General features: G+C 33.0%; 4 protein-coding genes across 4 annotated transcripts in view; 1 reads left to right on the forward strand and 3 right to left on the reverse strand.

Moving 5' to 3' along the window:
* LOC137924616 (histone-lysine N-methyltransferase, H3 lysine-79 specific-like) overlaps positions 1–389 on the reverse strand; it is a 45,075-nt gene extending 44,686 nt beyond the window's left edge. Inside the window, exon 1 of the mRNA XM_068768032.1 lies at positions 126–389. Coding sequence (XP_068624133.1) covers positions 126–224 — 99 coding nt within the window. The 5' untranslated portion in view covers positions 225–389. The remainder of the gene's footprint in view (positions 1–125) is intronic.
* A 408-nt stretch (positions 390–797) lies between these two features.
* Aprt (adenine phosphoribosyltransferase) lies at positions 798–3,733 on the forward strand. Its single transcript, XM_068768015.1, has 3 exons — positions 798–1,056; positions 1,206–1,443; positions 1,718–3,733. The coding sequence occupies exons 1-3, from the start codon at positions 968–970 to the stop codon at positions 1,940–1,942; spliced, it is 552 nt and encodes a 183-aa protein (XP_068624116.1). The 5' UTR covers positions 798–967; the 3' UTR covers positions 1,943–3,733.
* A 700-nt stretch (positions 3,734–4,433) lies between these two features.
* On the reverse strand, positions 4,434–6,814 carry LOC137924590 (probable serine/threonine-protein kinase DDB_G0282963). The gene has a single exon (XM_068767993.1). The coding sequence runs from the start codon at positions 6,810–6,812 to the stop codon at positions 4,461–4,463; it is 2,352 nt and encodes a 783-aa protein (XP_068624094.1). The 5' UTR covers positions 6,813–6,814; the 3' UTR covers positions 4,434–4,460.
* A 3,167-nt stretch (positions 6,815–9,981) lies between these two features.
* LOC137924528 (cilia- and flagella-associated protein 53-like) lies at positions 9,982–24,530 on the reverse strand. The gene is made up of 12 exons (XM_068767917.1): positions 24,453–24,530; positions 23,615–23,788; positions 22,919–23,070; positions 22,203–22,283; positions 20,253–20,417; positions 18,955–19,117; positions 18,476–18,656; positions 17,567–17,754; positions 16,926–17,087; positions 16,245–16,457; positions 16,068–16,159; positions 9,982–10,084 (listed from the first exon to the last, which is right to left on the reverse strand). The coding sequence occupies exons 1-12, from the start codon at positions 24,528–24,530 to the stop codon at positions 9,982–9,984; spliced, it is 1,752 nt and encodes a 583-aa protein (XP_068624018.1).
* Positions 24,531–25,209: the final 679 nt, after the last annotated feature.

Here is a 25,209-nt window from a genome sequence, read left to right on the forward strand (position 1 = left end):
GCTGAGATTAAAACGCGACTGATCCGATGGAATGCTCTCTGATAACTGAAGTGACAGAATGCGGCTCGCCTGAAAATCAATACGGCTCATGTGGAATAAAATGCAACAAGTGTCGCTTTACTTACGTTATACGGCGAACGTGTTAGTCCAAGAACGATTTTCTCCTCCTCTATCTCATGTCTTTTCTCTGAAATCAACCTTTCTAAATCATTGATTGATAACATTGTTGGCCGGTGCGAAACTTTTATCAATGGCGGGAAACTATCGTAAACTCTGCTTTGCAGTTATACCTAGATTAAATAATTATATCATGCTTATATAAAATATTCAATATTATTAATAAAATACAAGTTATTTAAATTTATTTGAACACACGGAAAATCGAGTTAAGTTAGACGCCGTTGAGTCTAAACATTTTGAATTCGATTTGACATTTGTCATTTGAAAATGACATTGTGTTAAATTATTTTTTAATGAAAAAATTAAAGCTTAATGTAAAATTTAATTATATTTAAAAAAAACTACTTAAAGTAAAACATTCACATAATTCTTTAGTAATAAAAGGAAAAACGCCAAAAATGTATATTATTAACTCCTAAAATTTTTCAAATTATACGATAAGTATAAAAATCGTTAATAAATTAAATAGTAAAAGAATGAAGTGTATAATATTTTAAATTTTTTTCAATGTGTTATTCCGTTAATATTGAGTGTAACATGGAAGCTGAAAGATTTGTAGTCAATGCAATACTGATAGCACCCGGTTTCTTATCAATTTTTAGATATGAGGTTATAATTTTGTCAATATGCTAGGGTTAAAATAACGTCTGTTTTAATTATTCTTCAGACGTACAGCAGTTTGTTTTGATTACGGACTATAATATTCAAAATACAAAATTTGCTTGACCTTTGATTTGCATTACTTTAAAATTTGCTGTGCTGTTTAAGAGTTCAATTTGTAACTGCCATGAATCCAAACTATGAAAAGGAAATCGCTGAGTTGAAAAGTAAAATAAAAAGCTATCAAGATTTTCCAAAGCCGGGGATTTTATTTTGGTAAATTGGTAACGCTTTTAGATACCTAAACAAGCTCCTTCTTTTCCATTTTTTCCAATTTTGCAATTTTATTCAAAAATCCTTCACTTTTATATGTTAGAAGTGGTTTCACTAACTTGAAAATTAATAGTTTATTTTTGGTTTTTCAGGGATATATTCTCTGCAATATCTGATGGTTCAACATGCAGGCTATTGCAAAGTTTACTAATACAAACAGTGAAAAAGAATTTTCCGGATGTAGAAGCTTTAGTTGGATTAGAAGCAAGAGGTTTCCTTTTCTCATTTTCATTGGCTGCTGAGCTTGGTGTTGGGTGTTTGCCAGTCAGGAAGAAAGGCAAGCTCCCTGGTGAAGTGGAAGCCTATAAATATGAATTAGAATATGGCACTGTGAGTATTTTAAATTAATAAATACAAAGTTTAAAATTATTGTTATGCAAAGTTTACCCTCATGCTGGACAGATGATTTTGTTAAGGTTGTCAGAAGAAGTTGGAAAAACTTTTAATCTATTGGAAATTTATAGTGGAGACCTATGTCCAAAAAGCAATAAATGTCTTACTTCTAAAATTGTGATGATTAAATTTACTTCAACATTCATCCTTTGAAAAATGATCCATACTGAAAATGATATATATATAATAATTTTATATTTCTTATTTACAGGATATACTCGAAATTCAGAAAAATGCTATACATCCTGGCCTGAAATGTCTGATTGTAGATGATTTAATAGCAACTGGAGGATCAATAACTGCTACTACCAAATTACTGAGAAGTTGTGGTGCAGAAGTCATAGGCTGCATAGTTGTCATGGAGCTAGTGTCACTCAATGGACGGGACAATATTCCCGAGGGTATTCCAGTTTGTTCATTAATTAAATATGACTAGCACTATTTAAATAGTAACTGACTTTAAAATATTGACCATCAATTGTGACTGTATATCAAAAATTAAGTACATCTACTAGATTAAGTTTTAATGTTTAAGTGTGACCAGTAACATTCTCTTTTATACCAAAATACATGTTAGTATAAATTTTTTATAATGTCTACATATTTACTTTTATACAAAATGTGTGTAATGTAGCCTGTTAAAACTTTTAGTAAATATTAACTAATAGTTTAGTCTATTGAATTTTTATTCCAATGCAAAAGCTTAAAATAAAATCAAAATATGTTGATATTGTATCTCTGCCACGGCAATACCATAGATATTTAAAAAAAAACATAATTTCTTATGTCAGTCTGACGAGAATAGTTGTCGGTTATAATCACAACCTTTTTGTCAGTATTTTTTTAAAAGCTTGCTAATTTTCGAGAATTTTTAACTTTTCAAACAACATTGTCACCACTTTTCCGCTGTGATTTGAGAAATAATTAATTTTTTTTTGTCCAAAAATTATGTCTTATATTGCATCCAGTCAGTTGCTGCCCAGAGCCACATGGGGCCTAATGTCATTCTCAGTTTGTCATCTCATCTTCTGGCTTTTCAACTCCATCTTTTCCTGTCCCTGGGGTACTAGACCCTCTTGTCCCCTTTTTCATCCCAGTTTCTTGTACTAAAATGTAATAGGTGGCTTTTTGCGTTATTTATAGGTGAATTAAAAGAATTATTTTTGGAGTTTCATAATTCAGGATTTTATTTATTTAGAAAAACTCACAAAAATCATGTTATAACAATTAATAATTCTAAGGGCACCTGCTTATTTGAGGTGTGTGCAACTGACAATATGATATACAAATGCAAATAACTATGAAAAGTAGATTAAGTTCTAATAATTATGTATGTATATGTGGGAAGGCGGGTTTGAAAGTATAGCAACTAAGCGCTAGTTTATTGATTGAAAATTCTTGCACAAACAAAATATGTCTTCATCTTTACTACTTTTTGACAAGTCCTCATTGCTCCAAAAATTAAAAAAAGCTTGACAAGGTTCAGCCTGATCCCACATATATGTACACTTACATAGAATATATCAAAACAAGAAAAACTAAAATCAAAATTATTAAAATTTATCTAGCAGATTTATCCAAAAATGTCTAGACCAGGCAACTTACAGAGCATTGTACATTCTGCCCAATGTGGCTGTGCGAGAATCTTACAACTATGTTTGTATTTTTTCATGTAATTGTGGTTTACTTAATATAGCCACAATTCTCCTTTAACATATGCATCTGTATATCTAATCCCTGGCATATCATTTTAGGGAATTAAATGAAAAATATTAACTTTACAGCAATCTATATGGTGCATATGTACTGCAATACAAAAGTGGGGCTAAAATTATTTTCATATGATTTTTATTTTGACCATGTTGCAGAAAATTTTGTTATTTTCAAATGAAGAATTTGTATGAATATTTTATTATAATTCTTTGATACATACATATTTTTATGATACATATGAAACTCCTTTAGTTGCATAATTAATTAATTGAATATTTTTCATTATATTTGAGGTAAGTAAAAAACATGTCAGTAATTGTTTCAGGTATGCATTTTAACATATGATATATTATTTATGTTACAGCTGTTACTTAAGTTATTTATTTTTACCAAATTACATATCATGTTAATAATATCTTGTAATATAAATATTTTAAAATTAAGATTTAAAATAAATTTTTAATAGCAATAATTTTTAATAATTATTACAAAATGGCCAATATGAACACTAATTTTAATTAATAAATCGACCTGTTACTGTGTAATAATTACATTAATGAAAGAAGTTATTTTTACTTTCAACCATACTCTTTTATTTCTAAGAAGAGAACTAAGTATTTTTAAGCTAAATCCATTCCAAACTTTGTAGTCCTATACTTTTTATCAAGAGTTGACATGAAATAACTTTTTAATTCAGAGATACTTAACAAATGTATAAAACTATCATTGAAATGAACAGTTTACTTCTATTTTTAATAAACGCTCAATTTATAAACAGAACAGTATTTTTTATATTCATTTAAAATTTATAATGACTTGGAAGGTAATAAAAATAAATAAAAAAAACGAATATTATTTGCATTGTTTTATTGTGAACACACATAAATAAACAAAAGTGGTAACATGAATTAAGTTATTATAACTAAATTAAAGAAAGGTTGTTTGAGAATTACATCCAACTCTCATTTTAATACGATTTCGATACAACACTGCTCGGCTGCACACTAATTTAAGTTGTTTTTTTTAATCATAAAAATGGATTGTTTTTGTTTTATAAACACTTATGTTATATTGATTTCAGTATTACCTCTTTTACACGATTTTGTGGGAAAATATTTAGCTTTTTCATCTATAATGATGCTTTTAATATAGATAAATTAATTAATTTTATTGTACACTTCTTAGAAATATCTACCTTGTAAAAAAGAGGGTACATACTTCAGAAGGAAATTGCGCAGTTTTCATTCTGTTAAGTGCTTCTCTTTTGACTCGGGACTGTCTGCGACTTTTTTCTTATCAGATTCATTATTTTTGGCCTTTTGTTCAGAAGTTGGTTTATTTACAAGGGTTATTAAATCAGTTGGTAATGTGAGATTCCCTTTATTTCCTTGCAGGTTGGATGTAATTGCTTCTCTTGTAAACTTCGATGGCTGATCTTTCACAAAAGAATTTGTAGTATCTTGTACTTTAACATCAGTAGATTTTGAATTACCTTCGCTTTCAATTGTATCTTTATTGTTAATGGCTTCTGTTATTGGATTTAGTTTTTGATCTTTAAAATCTTTGTTGTGTGTCTCATTAGCAGCTGCAGAAGTTGTAGATTTGTTTTCAATCTCTTCTACTTTTTTGTCACTTTTCTGTGTATTCTCCGTGACTGCAGCGTCTTTGGCAATATCTGTGGGGGTAGATTGTTTCTCATCAGGTTTGACTTCCGATGTTTTAACGATGTTGGTATCGCGAGTGATTCGTTCTTTATTATCAGTATTTTCGTTTGCTTTATTTATATGATTCATTATCTCAGGTTGTGGCTCAGTGTTCTTTAGTGCTTCAGTAACTTCTGGTATAGTAGTAGTTGAACTATCTAATAAGCCGGTTTTTTGTGAGGTAACAAGACAAGATCTATCATTGATAATCTTTTGACCGTTTGCATTTTGACAAAGGTTTTTAACATTAGTTACCTTGGCATCTCGTTTTAAATCATCTGTTCTATCACCGTTTGTGGCGAAGGGAACTTCAATCGGTATTTTCGGGTTTGTATCACTTTTTTGGTAAATTACAGGTTGTACGGTGGTTGTCGAAGCTGAGGAGCTATTGAAAGCGAGTGGTAGTTGAGGGAAGGAAAGTTTTTGGTCAGTTTTGTTTAATTCAGTTGTATCGCGCTTACTCCTATCGTTATTCTTACTTGTTTCTAATACTAGAGGTTTTATCTCAGTACTGCTTTCTACTTTAACTGTCGTTACTTCATTTGCAATGCTTTTGGGGATGTTCGGAGTACTGACTTGAAAGAAATTTGTATTTTGTCCATTTATGGCTGTCTTTCCTGCAAGGGTTATAGGTAAAGGCGTTGTGGATAATTCACTATTGTGATTTAAATTGGTTGAACTGTATTCAAACCTACTTGGTATATAACGTCCTCTGTATCCTTGGTAATGGTTTTTCTCTTGTCCTAATAATTGTGGTTCTTCTCCGGAGTGATGGTGTACATGTGCAACATTTTGAATGTTGTCATTATTAGTGGTCGTGGACAGAGGTCTAGTATTAGTATCGACATTTTCTTGGTTAGTACTTTGCGTTGCTCTATTCAAGTTTTTCGTTTCAGTTATATGTGTGTCGCCGTCGTTTTTAAACGTATCTGAATTGTTTTTTATGTTCACTACTGGAATATTGCCATCTTTAGCTACTAAATCTCGTTTTTGGCGAGTATTCTTGTTGTTTTGTTCGGTAGTGCCCGATTCATTGTTACTGGTTGCATTAGTTTTTACCTCATAAACGTTAAAATGGGGATAATCTACATTCGTATGTCTCACCATGTCAAACTTAGGCTGGCCATCTTGGTGATTTTTGTTTTCTTCCTGTTTTCCGAATTCTGATAAAGGAATAGTCTTTACAGTCGATTCGGGCATTTTACTCACTTCCTGTAATTGAATATTATGTTTATTAATATTATCATGGTTTGCCTTATTATCAGAGTTTATGGCCTCGCCAACTACTGAATGCAATGGAGATACTTCAGTGCTAGTGCTTGCGGCGCCAAGAGGAAGACTAGATTGTTCAGTAGATTTATCTTTATTTTCAACATCTCGGCTTAGTCGTTTAGCATTCGTTTCTTCCATTATAGATTGTCCAATAGATTTCTCTGAAGTTGTTGATAACAGATCTTTGCCTACGCTGATAGGTAAACTTGGACTTGTGTTTGAATTTCTTTGATCTTTCTCTGTTACTGTTTGTGTAGATCTATTATCTTGATCATTGTTTCCGTTCCCTGATACGCTGTAAGCTTCTATATGAAAGTCGTACCCTCTCAGTACCGTAGGACTTTTCAATTCTATAGTGACATTAGGCTTTCCTTCGCCACCATCAACTATTTTAGCGTCGCCATCTTTTTCCTCTCTTAAGTCAGTGATAATAAGTTTGCTAATTACTTCACCATTGTTAGTAACGATTGTTACGTTTTCCGATTGCCTCCATATTGCCGGGCTCGCTTTTTTATTTTGGTCGTATATTTTATGACCCCCGTCGGTCGATCCTACGATTAAATCCCGAGACCGAACTGCGGTCGTAAAGGCAAGAAATACTAAGATCCTAACGTCCATGTTGCTAGAGCAAGACTGTGCTGTGAATAAAAATTATCAAAGCTTATATACGGCAAACTGATTGAGGAAAATTTTCGGAATGAAATCACAACTTTACGAGTTGCCTTCATAATATATTTTTTTTTATTGCCACGTATTTACCTCTTCCTACAGGAAAATTATGTTACTGTCATTGAAAACAGTACCAAACGTGACTAATCCACTAAGATTACCATAACAAGATTTTAACAGTGAGATTATTTATCAATATTTTGATTACTGTTTGACTGACGAATACCATAAAAAATATAAAAAAATACAAATTATCATTTATTAGGTACCGATTTTTTTACCGTCAATAATTTGCGCATTTCGCTACCAAGTGTTAAGTTGGATTTGGAAGCGTAATGTAATTTTTAAAGTTTTGTGGAAAAATTTCTTTATGAACATTGGAATTTAACAGCGAATATAGTCATTTATGTATTCACGCACTGTTAAGCGAGGATGTCAAACCACAAGATAGACAGTTGATCTTAAGTTTGTCGGAAAGCGTTAGAAACAAGCTAATTTTTGTAAATTAATGTGGGAGGCCTATGTGCAGCAGCGGACGTCTTATGGTTGAAATGATAAACAATAGTAACAGATGACGAACCAAAAATACGTAATTTAATCTAATAGTACTTCTATTCTTTATTGTGATGATCAAAGAAAAAATAAATATCTGCACCGGGTATATAAAGGCTTTCTCACCCGCAGTTTTATGGAGTAAGATAAAAAATTTTACTTTTATATTGTAGCTGTGATACTAGAAGCTATGAGCGAAATCTCCTCCTTTTAAACAGTTGTTTTTTTAGACATACGACTTTCATTCAAGAATGCCGCTGCAACAGGATACTGCGTTGACAAACGGAGTGCCATTCTACACGCCGAAATGTCGGAATATGATAATATTCAAGCACTCCATATGGAATATTCTTGTGTGTTACTTCACAAACCAGTTCTTCATTTCAACATAGGGGACACATATACGAGGAGTATATAGGTCCCTCCTCCTTAAGTGCGATTAATATACCTTAATCATCATCATCAGCCAGGATGTCCACTGCTGAACATTAGTCATAGAAATTCAATAGCACCCGCTAGAAGCGGTCTGTATCGAGCCTCTTCCAAAGACATTAACAAGGTCGTCTGTTCAGTGTAGTTGGACTTATACTGCGCTTTGCCGATCCGTGGTCTTCACTCAAGAATCTTAAGACATCACCAGCCTGTTCTGCGTGCTAGCCTGCCTACTGCCAGTAACATGTAATAATTAGATTCAATGAAGTTTTATTGTACATCTTTAATATTATTCCCGATAATACTCCACATGCGAGATGATATCGACAAGTCAAACGCACGCGTGAAGCATTGATAATTAGACATCGATTTAGTCACGTAGTCAAAGTTCTCGGAAAAATGGTAATCTTTTTTATATTTACATTAAATAATGTCATCCTTGTCTATCAATAGCATCGACTGTTGTCAGGATTTTTTTTATAACAATACAAGCATTATACTCAGAATTCTGCTCAAGAATAGCGATACGAAACAAATAATGGTTTTGCTCAAAGGTTACTGAGGAAACCATTGGGTTTAGTGCTTGTAAAAACGTTGAGTATAAGAGCCTTAATATTCATTTATCCACATAGGCTTATTCAATATGACCACTTGTGTTGTGAGAAGAATACCTGAAAAACTTATTTTGAACGAAAATAAGATTTAAATTGAGCTCCTTTATAGTGGAATCATTCAACTCAAAGCTACGAGGATTCCAAACGAGCCTTGGTTGGAGATAAGCTCACTACAAACTCAACCTGCTTTTTATGGTCACTTTTATAATATAATCATTGGTAGTAGAAAAAATTGTTCCGATGTTTTATGATCATTTAAAAATCCTTCCCTCTATTTTTTAAATCTTGTAATTATCATGAATTAAATAAATTCTGAGACACTACAAAGGTGTATTGTAATATCGTTTACATTTGAGACAAAAGAGTAGAGCTTTCTACCACCAAAGACTCTGTGATGCGGATAGCCGAACAATATGTTGGTGACGAAGTCTTTAGGTTACGAAACGAAACTCGAATTTTGAAACAATTTATCTACAACTTATCTATATATATATATATATATATATATATATATATATTTATTTATTTATATATATTTATATATACATACACCAAAACCTCACTTTGCGTCGTGGTTACGTTCCAAAAAAACATGACGCAAATTGAAACGCCGCAAAGTGAATTAAGATTTTCTATAGCAAACCATGAATGACCGAAGATAGGTTCCATGGTCACGAAAATAATACTTTTTAAAAAGGAAATTGTACAAAGTAAACATTTAAAAAACAAAAATAATATAACTCTGCCAATAAATAAATTGGAATAATATTTTCCTTTTTTGTAACCAGAAACAACACGTTAAAATTTATATAAATTTACTATTCTTTTTTTAAAAAAGCACAACACACTACGTAATTGAAATCGAACTCCACAACTACAAAACAAAATGAAAATGAAACAGAATTCAAATTGCGTTGATTTTTAGTTAGAAAGGGAATCTCCGAGTTTTGATGGCATGGCGCAATTAGAAACAAAAGTGTTGCCATCTTTAAGGAAAAAAATAGAAAATTTAAAATAATTAAAGATTCGATCCCAAAACAACGCAACCTCGAAAATCTAACGACGCACAGTGAAAATTAGTCTTAGTTAAGCAGCGACGCAACTTCTATAATAACGCAAACCGTGGTATTGGTGTATATGCTTTTTTTAAATGGGACAAAAATGACGAAACGAAACTACACAAAGCGAGGTATTGGAGTACCCTTTTACGTCCATAAAAAAATCACTGTTGTACATACCAGAGATTTACAATAGGACCGGTTGGAAGCGGCCTGCATTCCGCGGATATGGATGACCGTAACAAGGTCATGTGTCCACATTATTTACAATCAAAAGAAGCAATTTTGTGGTTTTACAATCTTGTAAACAGATCTGTCCGTGTTCATCATTCAGACACATAGGCTACATCGGCAAACTATTCTATGCAATATGTGGACTGCTCACAGCGATAGAATGTTAATAATAAATAAAAATAACTATCCGTACAAAACCCAAAACATTTATTAATAAAAAATATATTTTCATTTACAATAATCTTTCGTGGAACAGGGACATTTCTCCGACATCTTGAGTCCCTTTGCCATCTGCTTCATGAACGGATGAAGCTCGTCGCTAAAGAACGGGCTGGAATTAAAAAATATATATTATTTATGGTATTAATAATTTTAATTTCAAATAATTGCAATCATAAACAATCGGACAGTAACAATCTTTATACTCGTATAAAGTAGCTTTAATAGCAACAGCTATAGTCGCACGTTCGGAATTGGGGCTTAAATTTTGAATATCAATCGCGTTACTATTTGTGTTAATATTTACTTAAAAAGATAAAAATATCATTCATATAATTTCGGATAGAAACACCCCACACCCTGCATCTTTCGACGACTTAGCAAAATTCTGTGTCTATCTTGTGGGTGGTCGTCATATGCTACACTCGCCAGCCATCTGTACTGCGTGTTATATAGCCAACTCCTTGTACTTCAAATTGCTAATCCGCTAGGCTGTGTCGGATACTCTCGTTCGATTCGATTTCGTAAAGAAAACCCAGAAATAGCCTTCTCTCTCTCGGGGACGACAAATATCGCCCTATATTTACAGAATTCTCCAAAAAACTGTTCAATATACCTCAGAGAACAATAAGACTCAGAAGTACGTCAAAGAGAGTCGAGCAAGATTCCAAGCTAGACATAAATAGGTTTAGTAAATAGGAAAGGATAATAAAATAGATATAATAGTATAAAAATAAAACTAAAAATTAAATATAAATAAAATCGAAAAATTTAGTCAAAACTGATAATGTTACAAACTGTGGTAATATAGCACTGTGGATAGTGTTTAGGAACAAAGATGAGGGAAGGAAGGTGATGCACGAGAGAGGATTTGAATGTAAAGAAAGATAGAGATTGTTAAGGATGAAAGGAGAAAGTGAAATAAAATAATAAAATAGTAAAATAGTTTACTCGAGTTGTAACACCTATGCCCTGCACATGGCAAGAGGGAACGAGAGGGCCAGAAAAAGAGGGGCCGTATGTAGAAAAACACAGCTTTCTATGGATCATTAAGCGACAGTGAGCTTAATGTTACATACATATTAATTTAAAATAGGCTTAAAATATAACAAGAGTATTAAATAACAAAATACGCGTAATCTAACAATTCGATTGAGTATATTTAACAAAATTATTTGAATCACAAATGGGGTGATCCGCAGAACCTAGGTCACCGACTTAGCTTGAAGAATTGCTCGTCTCTAAAATGGCATTGACCGGCCCGCATCACAGATAGGTTCTCCAGCGGCGAATACAAGCCGGTTGCAAGTAGGTCCTCGGTCGCAGGATGTGGGCAGCGCAAGACCGGTTCCTCAGAGGCCTAAACCTTGCAGTGGATATCTATCAGCTGATATGATGATGATAACGATGAACATTATTACTAAAACTTTAACGATATTAAATAACTCAGTCGCGATATGGTTTTTCTTTGGATATAATATAATAATAAACATCGAACTGCGATGATCATAAAAAATAATTGTAATTTTTTGTTTACAGTGAGATAAGCAAACGTGCCTTATGTGGTAAGCAATTCATTGGCGGTAAAATTTTGCCGTCATATTGCATGCAATTTATCACGTTGTCATGAGAAACAATAGCGTTAAATAGCACTGCAATTATGTCGGCGTTGTCGGAAAACGGAGAGGTCGGCGTCTTATTTCGCAAACCGGAACTATTTGCGAATCTTGCAACGTTAACTGAGTCATGCTACTTGTTAAGGGATACCAACAGTTGGTATTAGGATAATGTTTTACTTTTGTTTTTATTTTGGAAAAATCTTTGAATACCGAAATCAGAACTATCATTTTCATTGTGTTCAGCTCTTTCAGAATTTTTCTCATGACTTCCACAAGTGGTCATTGTAAGGTGGTTCATAGTAAAATCTTTTCGATAGATTCAAATGGAAAAAAAAAATAAAAAAAAGAACACGTCTAATATCGTAACAAAATATGGGAAAATAACAATTAAAAATAACAATATCAAAAAGAAAACGATTTTCGACAGCCATTTGCTGCACGATTCGCTTCAAAAACAAATGAGTTATGAATTAACCCCTTTAAAGTTATTAGACCTAAAACCCAACATCCTGTATGTAGCGCGCAATAAATTGACGGCCTTAAAGCAATCTTATAGACTATGTTAATAAAAACACATGGAAAATTAGGTACATAATGCTTTACATGGCAACCCTCGCCTCGCCATCTCAAAAGGTTAAAAACTATGTAGTTTACTCGACAAGGCAAACCGCCGATCTACTTGCAAATTGAGCAACGCTTTTCCATTTAAACTAATATTAAATGATAATCTGTTATTATCATCTTCTATTGTTATCACCGATTAAAAAACTATGCAAACTCAGTTGCATTACGTAACTTCTTAAACAAACTAAGTAAATACAGAATACAGATTAAAAATTTTAATATATAATTAACAAAACACTATGAAACACCTTTTCATTCAATATCTTTCAGTGCTTATAGCCGAAGATTTATGACCAATGTTGGTAACCATAGTCTCTTCTCACTCAAGGCTCATTGGCAAGCAACAGGCCATGGAGGGGATGTGCTCGGGATTTCTCTACGAGATCGAATCAAAAATGAGGAGATCCGTAGACGAACGAAAGTTACCGAAATAGCCCAGGAGAATGGCGGCTGGAAGTGGCAGTAGGTAGGCCACATAGTGAGCAGAATAAGTGGCCGTTTAGGACTTAATGTTTTTAAAAAAAAAAAAACTTTTTAACACATTCTTTGTATAACAGCGAAATTAATGCCGAAGGTATTCTCTGCCAGTTAACCGTTTAGGCGATACAAAGATATATTAATAAAGGTAGGTGAAACTAGTTAATATCATAAAAAACGAAAAATAAAATTGAATAAGAAAATTAAATTGGGAAGTAACTATTTATTTAAATATAATAAATAATAAAGTCCAGATATCGTGACGATTTCGTCAGCTTGTCAAGCAACAGCTGTAGAACCTTCGCTTTAAATGCGCAACGATTCCTGATCATTATAATATCGAGAGCGTTTCAAACAAAAGCTTGTATAGCAAAGGAGGAGTGAGTATAGTTGATACTGGGGGTGTTTTTTCGTGTGTATGAAAGGTGAATTGGGAGAAAAAAGTAAAGAGAAAAGTGTAGTTAGCACACGCCATTTTGGCTAATAAAGGTAGGGACATATATGGTCGAATTTGCGGAGATTGAAAATGAATCTAATGCAGGTATTCAGTTCTAGAGCAGCATACGACGTTCTCCCACAAAGTGCACAGTCGACCTTCTTAAGGTTGTCGAAAGACTCTGTAAGCAGGTTGCTTCCAACCTGGATCTTTTAAAATCTAAGGGAAAAGCCAGCTTTGGTTTCCCTACCTTCCACGCAGCCTATAAACATAATTAACAGAAAAAAGGGTCCTAATAAAGTATTTTTTCATTATCAATGGCATAAAAGACAATATGTTTATTCATATTGTACACATAGAATCATTTACAGTAACCTCTTGTGTGGCATGAGTCATATATGTATGTATTAATTTAATCGAACAAGACAGATTTAATTATAAGTAATATTAATTTATTATTTTACAATTGATACCAAAGTGTAATATCGTTGAGAAGTGGAACGATTTAAAACGAACAGTGGGCGGTGACCGTACCTTGAACGTGTTTATCAACAAGACCTTAAACTATGACTTTTTATGGTTGATACTTTTAGATAAGACAGTCACGATTGTTGACTATGACCTTCTAATCTAAATTTGTCTATGACAACTATAGTTCGAGCTTAAATTTAGTCTAACTGCGTCATCTTGCTTTCATTATCTTTTTTAATTTTTGTACTATCATTCACACAAACACTTCTGTAACTATATTTACTACTACTTGTTATTAACAAGGTGAAACCTTTTCAGGTCCTTACAAGACACATCATACAGGCCGCTTCCAATTTGTCTTTCTGTAAATCTATCAGGGAGACATATATCCAACAGTGGACATCTTACAGCATAAATAATGATGATAATGTAATTTACTTTTAATTGTACTAGCCTTTGCATAGATAATAAATAATTTAATATAATATATAAAATATAATATAATAAATTAGAGCAGTGTCTCCTGAAAAAAGTGTTGCTATATTAAAAATAAACAACAAAACCTGTTTATCTTAAGGATTTATTTAGCAGACACGTTATTATTTTTTTAGTATTAATAACAAGATAAATAATCAATTGCCTACTCATATTCGTCCTATGAGATAGTGACAGTCGCAAGAGGTCAATGATTAAGCATAATAATGTTGAGAGACAAAAGTTTGAAATGCATAAAAATGGCATTTATATTTATTTTACATAACCCTTTGATTTGTGAACAACCACTTCCTCACAAATATTTCTTTCACACAAACAAATCTTTACAATTTAATAAATAATACGTCATTTAAAATTGATGACATTTGTATATGCATGTCTCGGAATGCTGTCAAAATAAAAGAAAAACAAAGAGGAAAAAATGTTTATTAAATTAGCACAACATCAGTACTTTTTACCGTCATAGAGTAATAATAGGCGATGTTTTATGTCACTATGGATACAGAATAACTAACATTTTGGAGTTCCTTAAGTCAGTGAGGAAAACATTAATCATATATATGTGGATTAAAGATGAAATTTTATTTAAGTTTTTATTTACTTATTAATTACAACTTCATAAACGTACCTTATTTGTCTTTTGTAACTTGGTCGTAACGTTTAACCGTCGATATAATGTCACGAGAAATATAAGAGTGAAAAGATTGGTATACTGCTAAGAATAAAATAAAGGTTGTGTTTGGAACCACTTATTTTTGGACCAATATATATATATATATATATATATATATATATATATAGTGCGTGTGTATATATATATACATATATATTTATGTATATTTATGTGTGTGTGTGTGTGTGTGTATAAAAAGAGGGTAGTTGGCTATAGATGTAACAGCCATTTGTTAGCAAAAAGGTTTAAATCTTTTACAACTATTATCCCCTACTTTCTATAAAGTGATCTCTCTGAAAGTCAATTGGAAAGCGACAGACACGTAAGTTCTGGCATGACAAAAGTCTGCAGGGACAGACAGTGACCAAAAAATAATTATAATGTGCAATAATCCGAATTTTAAAAACGCTTTTTCTTAATTATATTATCTTTACGTAATTTATTACTTCTATAACCATTGATAATTTTATCATTAGGCAAATTGTTCGTACACTATGTGTCATCCTTCTAATGTCTCAATACGGTAATGAAAGTTCTTGTACGGCGGCGGAACCCAGTTAAAAATAATGTATGGTAGCTTTTATATTAAAATTACACACGAGTAGCGAACAGACTCGAAAATTTAAATACGTGCGTCATTATATTTACATAGTCTGGTCGAAAGATTTAAGATGCATCATTCGATTCAAATGTTTATGGGAGAATATAAACCAATGCTATTTATTTCAATAAATTTTGTAATTGGTAATACGAGTACAAGTTTTAAAAAGGTAAATGTATAGCTCGGCGTTTTCGCTCATATAGGCACACCCACAGGAAGGGATAGGGTCTCCTCCAAAGATATCTATACGGGATATACCATAATCGCTTAGGTTTGTAAGCATGTTAGTGAACGCGTTGTGGTATTATGATACGCCAAGGACGCTGCTGCCCATCCTTGCAAATTTGTTTGTGAGTAGCTTGGACTTCCTATGCTCCAGATCCAAGCGGCCATCTGTTAAGTGCTATGTGGCCCGCCCACCACCATTTCGAAATAGGCATACAGATCTCCCCATTACTGATTACATGTTCATAACTGTATTAGTCTAATGACGAAGTCAAGGTTGCTTAAGACTTGTTAATGTGGCGATCTTTGTGAAAGGTCAATGTCTTGCAGCGGGCGTCCATCGGTAGACATGATGATGGTGATGAAGAATTGTATTAATATTAAAAAAAAAATTCTCAAGACAATACGTTGTTGAGTTTTTAATCTAATTAGAACCAGGTTAGCGATCTTTACGTGCTCAAACCAAAGACTTACCGGCATAGCATCTTCTTAATTTCTTCCTCGTATTCCTTAGTTGCAATCTGGTACTTCTTCAGTTGGTCAAGCTCCTCTTGTCTGGCACGTTCCTACAAATGTAAAACAACCTATGTAATTAAAATTGTGTATTGCAGCGTTAAAAATATAAATTACTAATAAAACATCAAACGTTACCTTCAACAAATTGCTATATTCAATTTGCTTGACCAAGTTTTGCTGATGATGTTTCCTCGCCTTCGCGTCTGTCATCTTCTTATGTTCGACCAGCTGATCCAGTTGCTGTCGTAGCTGTCTATTGTACTCATCCTCCTCCGCAATCCTCTTTTTAAGCTTCTCCCTTGCTTTTTCACGGTCCTTTATCTGTTCTATCATTGCTTGACGAACTTCCTGCATTCAAATGTTGAATGAATTAATAGTTCCAATAAAACATAAAAGATTTTGTGCGGCTTTCCGCAAATAATGATATTGATAAAAGATTAAAAATACGTCACAAATAAGTTTCATCGAAATATCACTATTATTTAAGATAACAATAGAAATCGGAAAAGAATATAGATAAGTTGAGTAAAAGTACGGAATATTGTATTGGCAAGTTGAAGTGGCAATAGGCAGGTCACATAGCGCTCAGAACAAATGGCCGTTAGGGACTTAGGGGTCTGGAGTGGAGACCACGGCTGGCCAAGCGTAGCGTAAGACTTCCGGGCACAAGGTGGACAAATGACCATGTTAAGGTCATTGGAGGTCATTGAGTGCGAGCAGTGTAAGACCGGTAATTGACAATTTGCAGTGGGAGTCTGTTCGACTTAAAAGATAACAATGATGATTTTTAGTAGTATTAAAAAAAACAGTTCTTACCTTATTGGTATCTTTTGCCCACTTCAGATACCTGCAGCGTATCTGATCCGTCTTCTCTTGAGCACGCCGGGCGTCTTCTTTAACCAACGAATCGTCCAAGTCCAGATCGGCGAACTGTTTCCTTAGTTCTATAAGCTTCCTGTTGCATTCGTCCAGTTCGCGCTAAACACAAAAACAACTTGTACTCGTCCATCTTCATTTGCTGTTACTTGCCTTGCATATGCTGAACGTATATCATTCTCTAAATTTTTGACGGACTGCTTTATATCGACTACTCGTATATACACCCTATATAAAAATCAATTAATAATGTATTAATAAAAATCGATTTCACAATTCGGATTATTGGTTTTAAAAATCATTGTTTGATATCTATCCCTGCAGACTTTGTAATGGCAGAAGCTATTAGCTTGTCGCAATAAATTATCGCAATATATTTCAGAATGACCATGTTATACAGAATGGTTAAAAATAGCTGTTAAAAATTTCAAGCGAATAACTGTGCTACATATTCACCACTTCATATGCTTTTACACTAATTTCCTATCAGCCTGTGTAAGAAAATCGCCAATTAGTTCATAAAGAGAAGGTTACTCATATTAAATGATTCTTTCGTGTACCAAATTTAAAAACATACTCACCTCCTTTCTCTTCCTTAGCTCAATCTTTGCTAAATCATCAGCGAGCCCTTGACCGGCGAGAGAGTCCCAGGCGTCAGAAACCAACTTCTGTTCCGCAGCCTCCTTCGCCATTCTCTCCTGTTTATCTTCCAAGAATTTCCTGCTGTCTTCTGCCACTTCCAAGTTCTTTTGTTTACGTGCAAGTTGCGCTGCAATAGCACATTAGCACCTTATAACATATTAGGTAACAGCTAAGCTAATTTCCTGACAAATAATATTGTTTTAAATTAATATTAAGTCCATCGAAAAGGTTAACACTTTTAGTGATCAATTTCATCGTAATGTTTCTTTATATAGTTTTATTAAGAATAAAATTATTTCATCTTAAATAAAGAAATAAAAAGTAACAATATTAAACAGAAGTGAGACATAACAGTTTAAGTAGGTACATGACCTAATGGGCGTGGTGCCAAGATACAATTAAAAGGTTTACTGGATGCTCTTTTTATCAAGAGACTGTCAAAGACAATTACCGCAGTTTCTGCCAAAAAACTTTAGTGTCTAAAAATTATTTTGATCCGTTTTGCATAGCAACGGTAATTAATTTCCGTCATCAATCATCATCTTCAACATCATCATTTCATGTGTCGGACGTCCACTGCTGCCATCTTCCGACGACTTTAATAAGGTCGATTATCCACTATGTGCCCATTGTAGGACGGTGATCATTTTTTAAGTCATCATAAAGGTGGCAATAAAATGCTCCACTACTGTTATGAATATTCTAAAAATCACACTCTCAGATAACGGCTAAGTTTAATCTGATTCTAGAGTCTATCAAATTGGTATCTTCTCACATTCTTCTTGTAATCAGAAGTGGTGACTGTAAATGATTCAAAGTAATAAATAACAATATGAATAAATTCTAACCTGCTTCTTCCTTCTTGATATCTTCTTCCCAAATAGCCCTAAATCTTAATGTCTGTTCCTTTAATAGCTCCTTCTCCCTCTCTCGTTGTAAGCGTCTCTGTTCAATCTGATAATCCGTGCTTTCTTTGCATTCCCTGTCTCTTCTTAGGCGCTCAATTGCATCGAGTTCCATTCTTGCAGTCTGTATTCAAATGATACATCATTTTATTATAATGCGTTAAATAAGTTCCAATATTAGAGTAATAACCACAATAATGAACATACTGCAACGTGGGCAAACCTCCATTAGATGTAATACGAGCAACGCTAAACTGATCACCAGGATAATCTTTGGGTGAGCTATGTGCTTTGAAGTGGCCGTCGATCGGCTAACATAATGTTGACGATGAAACAAATATACTGGGTTTGCAAATATGAGAATCCCGAACGATTTTCACAATCCAAATTTAAGACGTGTGTTAAATAATAAAGAACCTTACCAGAGCATCGGCTTCTTTCATGGCAACTTCATGCCACATCTTGTCAAATTCTTTTTCCGCCATTTTGCGCGCCTGTTTCTCCTTCATCTGGTACAATTGAATTTCTTGCGCTTCCATGGCGCGTAATTTGACAATACACGGTAGAACGTGGACACATTTTGACCTGTATTTCAATTCTTATTTGATACAGATTAAAAACATACAAAAGAATCGCCGGATAACAGTTATATAGAGCGAGTAATGGAAAACTCTGTGATGGCATTTAACTTAAAAACCTAACCGCGAAACAAAGAAATTCTACGGATAAAAATAAGTTGATGACGTGGCTCTTAAAATCTGAAAATGCAAGTGTTCGTGTGCCGTCCATTTCTGACTTAATGGCAAAAAGTGGAGAAAAGAGAAAGGCATGTTTAAAAGTAATTAATAGAAAATTTTAATACACAAACCTACTATCCAGAAAAAACTTGAAAATACCTCACAAGGTACTGTTATCCGCTCTTGTTGTGTATCTTATACATTAACTGACAAGAGACAATAAAAATGATTTTATATTATCTCTAACCAAAATGATATTGATCTTTTATGACCACTGCTCCTTCGGTGAGATGTTTGATTATAATATTTATAACATGATTTATAAATTGGAGGTAAGATTTTCCCTTTCTATTCGCGTCAAAAACTGTAGAAAACCATTTTGGTTGCAGCGTTTTTTATTTTTGACTTAAAAAAGAAAGTTTTATTTGCTATTTCTTCAGTAAGTTTAAAAAATGGTCGCCAAAAATAAAAACATCAGACATTGAAAACGTCGAAAACGAAACGAAAAACTACTTTTGGTAAAAAAGAGTATTTCAATATTTTAAGAAACTTTAATAAATGTTTAGAGCGTAGAGTATTTAACCTCCTTATCTAACAGCTATCGAACTAATACCTTGTCGGTATATTTTTGAACAGAAGTAATTTGTCAAGGAACAGACCAAGGTCAAAGTATTTTACCGCCACTCTTTTACAGCTCTAAAAATGAATTTTGTCTCTAATTTAATGTACTTTGTGAAATTGATTTTGTTTTTGTTTTTGCAAAGCATACTTTTCTAGAAAATACCCGAGTTACAGCTAGCTGGAAACAATGTCGCTAGTAGGTTGTTTCAATCCTTGGCTGTTCGCACTATTAAAGTGGTAACAAAATGCTTCTGCCAGTTGAAAGGATTTCAACGGAGTATAGACGTCGAGAGATAGACATATAGGTCGTCTGATGGTTTTAGTTGGGACTGTATAAAAACAATGAATAAAAACATACTAACAAAGGAGTGTCTTTATATTTCTCCTCGTGTTCTTTCTTTCTTTTCGCTAGCAGGTATTGAAGTCTGTCCTTCTTGTCCTGCCATATCAACGCTGCGCCTGCCTGCGCTTGTTCAACAAACTTACGTATGTTTTCTTCTTCCTCTCGCGCAAATATTTCTTTCAATCTGAACAACATTATCAAAATACGAGTAGACTTTAAAGAGACAAATATAGCAACGTTTAAAAATGTATATGTTTAAAATATTAGGAGGACCGGAAAGTAATGTCGTTTCTGTCGACATATTTTAAAGAAAAACCGATTGAATTTTACCGCTCCGGCATTGGAAATTTGTATACTAGATAGAAAAAGGTTGTTGACAACGAAGGTGAATATATTGTTGATTAGAAATAAAAACTTGTTAAAAATGTAGTCGTGTGAATTTAACTTAAGAAACCGACATTACTTTCCGTCCCCCTAATATTTAAAATAAGTACACAGATTAATAATTCGTATATTATTTAGTACCGATTGCATAAGTAGCTTTTATAAGTGGGTAATAGATAAATAAACAAAATGATTTATTTTCATCCGTCTCACTCGCCCATTGGCATCGCTGTATTTGTTCGATACAAAAACGCTTACGCATAATAAGTCAACATTTCATATTAAGTAAATATGCATCCATATATCCGAGCTATACGGTTATTGGCTTAAGGTATAAAATGTTTAAAAGGATGAATTTATAGTCCTTTTGCTATCCATTAATGTATGATACCTATCCACAATTCAAAGGTTTCAAAACTTGTAAAAAGGCATAATAAGATATAGAAAAAAACGTGGTATAAATTCAGATTACTACATATTATAATTAATAATTAATTAGTATCTGTTCCTGCAGACTTTATTCTGTCAGAGTTTTTTGATCTGTAGCATTCAAATCGATAAATTATTTTTCATATTTATGTAACATATTTCAGAGTGATCACTTTAAAAAGGGACATTGAAAATGATCTAAAAATTCATTATTTAGAGCTTTTACACCTACCATCACCAATTACCCTGTATATTGGCTGTGGAAGTTGAAAAAAAATGGTTGTTCATTGTGGTTTTATAAATGGAACATGTAATGAATCCAATTTCAAATTCAAGAATAAATAACTGTTATTAAAAACTTAAAATAAAACAAAAGAATCAGAAAAAAATGAAATGTCCATGTTATGAATTCACGAGAAGTGTCAAAATTCAATACATTTATTCCGATCTCTGATTATGTTTATCATTATCATCATTTTGGTCATAGGCTCACAACTGAACATGGGCTTCTTCCAAAGATTTCCAATAGGACCAGTAGGAAGCGGATCACGTCCAGCGTCTTTTGACGACCTCGTTAAGGTCATATGAAGACGCAAAATGACTTTGTTGAGGTCCTTCGCTGTTTTTAACGGTCCGTGGACTCTCCTCCGGTACCATAAGGCTGCAACAGCAATTTGTCCTGTGCGTTGTGTGGCGACTATGAGTTTAAAGTAACTTTTCCGTAAGCCAGAAAAATTACAAACAAAAAAATCGCATAACTATATTAATTACTCCTAATTTCTAAAAATTATAAACGGTAAAATTATAAATACTTGTTAAGGACTATGTGCTCTATTTTTTTAATTAATTCAAAGTATGTACATTCCAATGTTCATTCCTTTTTGATCAATTTATTACTTTTTTTAATATTACTTTTTTCAAGGAAAGTACATTAAAAAAGAGTGCAATATGTGATCATAATAATTCAGTTAGGTAATTAACGATTATTATTTTAAATAGTACTCAATTTTAAACAGTAGCAGTAAATATTTACAAAAAAATTCTCATTATAAACGCAGGCGGAGTCGTCTGTCAACTGTAATAAGCATTTGCAACCGGTTTATACAAAATAACTAAAAATATTTTAAACACTGTATATAATAAATTGAAAACAAACCTTTCCCTCTTCAGTTTTAAATCTTCCTGGTATGACACCAGACAGAGATCTACTCGACGAGCAACATCATTGATAAGAGATCTGTAGGAAAGCAGAATGAAAAATATATATATATATCTTTACTAACTTACCAAGTAATAGAACTACAGATTTTATGATTAATATTATAGCTTAAAAGGTCTCAATCGTGAATTTGTTCGGCTCTGGCTAATGCTATGCGAAGGCTTTGTTTTTTATTGGTTCTTTGTAATAAAAATATATCGAATAAGCATTTTCTGTAATAAAAGTATAAAGAATAAGCAATATTGAATTTACTTCTTATGTTCGATGGACTAATAATCTTTTGATTTTTTAAAATTTTTGTATATTTTTTACTTAGAAACAGGCATCGTCTTTTGTGGATTTTCGAATTGGAAAGTAGGCCCTTTGAAGCCCTGGACTAAAGGCTAAAAAGCCTATAAGTAGATACGTCTATTCCTATATATCTATCTATCCCGATATTTATTTTATGTGTAGACCGTCCTATATATCAGTGCTTATTGTTTTGAAGAAGTAATTTAAAAAATGAAGTATGCAAGATTGAATATTAATATTTAATTTCTAGGGATAACGGTTTTTATTACTAGAAATAAATATTGGACTACGATCTTAAGTCAATGTTTAAGTTGGTGGCAATAAGTTTAAGTTGTTAGAATTAATAATTAAAAGATATCTACTTGCGGTCGCATTTCAGGAAGAAATCATTGATGGCCTTATCCTTGGCTTCCTTCGCCTTGTTCTCGGCACCTTTTCTCTGGTCCTCTTCTTCAGCGCGGAGCTTTCGAATAAACTTCACATAACGGAACGTGGAGTTCAACACGCGCGACGTCTGACATATTTTTTTTATATTAGTTATCTTACTAAAGTCTAAATAGCCACAAAACGGGCCATGGCTCTGCTACATAGACCCCTGGCTATGTTTTTTTTTTATAATAAGGCCCTTTCTATGGGGACGCCTCGTACCCCCCTATCTATTATGGGACAAGGACCTTGTTTTTATTTAATATTTTTTCGCGATCATCTATTGTTCCTCCTATGATCTTTTATTCCTTTATTTTCGTTCTTTCTGCAATTCTTCTTTCTTTCCATTTCATATCCATTTTTCCGTTTATTCCATACCATTCTTTCTTCTCCTCATACCTTAACTATTACAATTTCTTTGTTTTTTTTTCCTATGTCACATTTTTGATCTATTCTAGGTATACATTTTTATATGTATTATTTTATTTACTTGCGTATTTTTACAATTTTAGAAATTTAGCTCAACTCAGGTTTCTTTTCATTACGTTTTGCGTAATCGTTTTGCATATTTTTAGGAACGTTAGTCTTGCTTCCTAGTCTTTGGTTAGCGAGGCCATGGAGTCCTCGCTAACCTTACTGCCTAACCGGCATTCGGAGTCGACCCGGAGCCCTCCGAATGCGTGCCAGTGGGCTACCAGGTGGACCACGGTCTGGTCGACGCCCGGTTCACAGAAGCACGAGGGGTCCTCCTTGAGCTTAAACCGGTGAAGGTACTCGGAGAAACCCTGGCTATGTTCGGTGTTCTTCTACGAGATTGATTCAAAAATATGGTCATCTACAGACAAACGAAAGTTATATACATAGTCTAGCGGACTGGCAAGTCAAAGTAGCATAGCGGGCTAGATAGCGTGTAGCACGATGATGATGGCTGTAGAGCTTTAAGTTTCTGGAATATATGTCATAAACAGATGACATTGTTAATATTATTGGAAGATGCTGCGTGCAGGCTGCTTCTGACCTTTTCAATTGGAAGTTTATAGGCGAAAACTAGGTCTAGCTTTGGATGTTCTTCGGCTAATGTGATAATGATGAAAAATTTCTTAATATAAAATGATTTATTTGACCGGACATGGTCATATTAAACGAACTATATATCTCTCTCTAGCAACACAAAATAAACGATTTGTTGTAATTTTTATTTTTATATACAATATATATATATATATATTCGGATATAAGATAAAAAACATGTACAGGATAAAAATATTTACTGATATATTGCACACACACAAAATACGCTTTAACCTACATAAATACGTACACAGGAAAAAAATGTGTTTAAAAACGAACCGATTTCAAGAAACAATTTTCTAGCTCTCTCTTAGCTTTTCCCTTAACAATAATTGTGTGTTAAGAGTTTTTTAAAATATAAATTTTACGTTTCATGGTACCCGTAAATTTATTACTTACATAATAACAATCCGGAGCGCCTCGTGGCCCGGGACCATCTTTAGGTATTTTTTGACGAGGTGCCGGTTGATTACACATTTTATTTACCAAAAACTATAAATAAATTTATAAAATTTTATGCGTGTGACATATGTCATCAAAATATATGTGACAACAATGCACAATTATTTTATGCCAGTAAACAGGAACAGGTAACGTGTGGCAGAAACGCAAGCTCTAGGTCAACACTCCATAATATTTGTTCGTGGTTATAAAAGCTGGATAGAGAGAATAGATATATTAAGTTTCTTGTTACTTACATTATTATACGATGGACGGGTAATGTTTGTATTTTAACCATCCATCTTACATGTGAAATAAATGCATGTTTTTTTTTATATCACCACGTAATATGAAATAAAGTATTATATCATTTTCTTACAATATTATATGATTGAGAATGGAATTATCGCTATCTTATAAACAGTATTCGCTGGGTTTCGTCTTACAGAAATATGACACAAATGTGGCTAAACAAAGAAATTGAATATAGAAGATGGCAATGCCAAATGAGCTTAGGACGAGATATATAGGATGGGCTATAAGAAATTTTTATATTGAACAATGATGATATTTTTAAAATATAAAAACAATATGATTACAAACAGGTAGGTGTATATTTTGACGTTATATATTAAAAATATGTAGTAAGAAAAAATATAAAGTAGCGACAAAAATTCATCTTGTAACCAAACGACACAGATGAAAAATTTATTTT

Source organism: Battus philenor, unplaced genomic scaffold (assembly GCF_028537555.1).
Source record: "Battus philenor isolate CCGP_79_NKW_IND1 unplaced genomic scaffold, ilBatPhil1.0.hap1 SCAF_24, whole genome shotgun sequence".
NCBI classification, from domain to species: Eukaryota; Metazoa; Arthropoda; class Insecta; order Lepidoptera; family Papilionidae; genus Battus; species Battus philenor.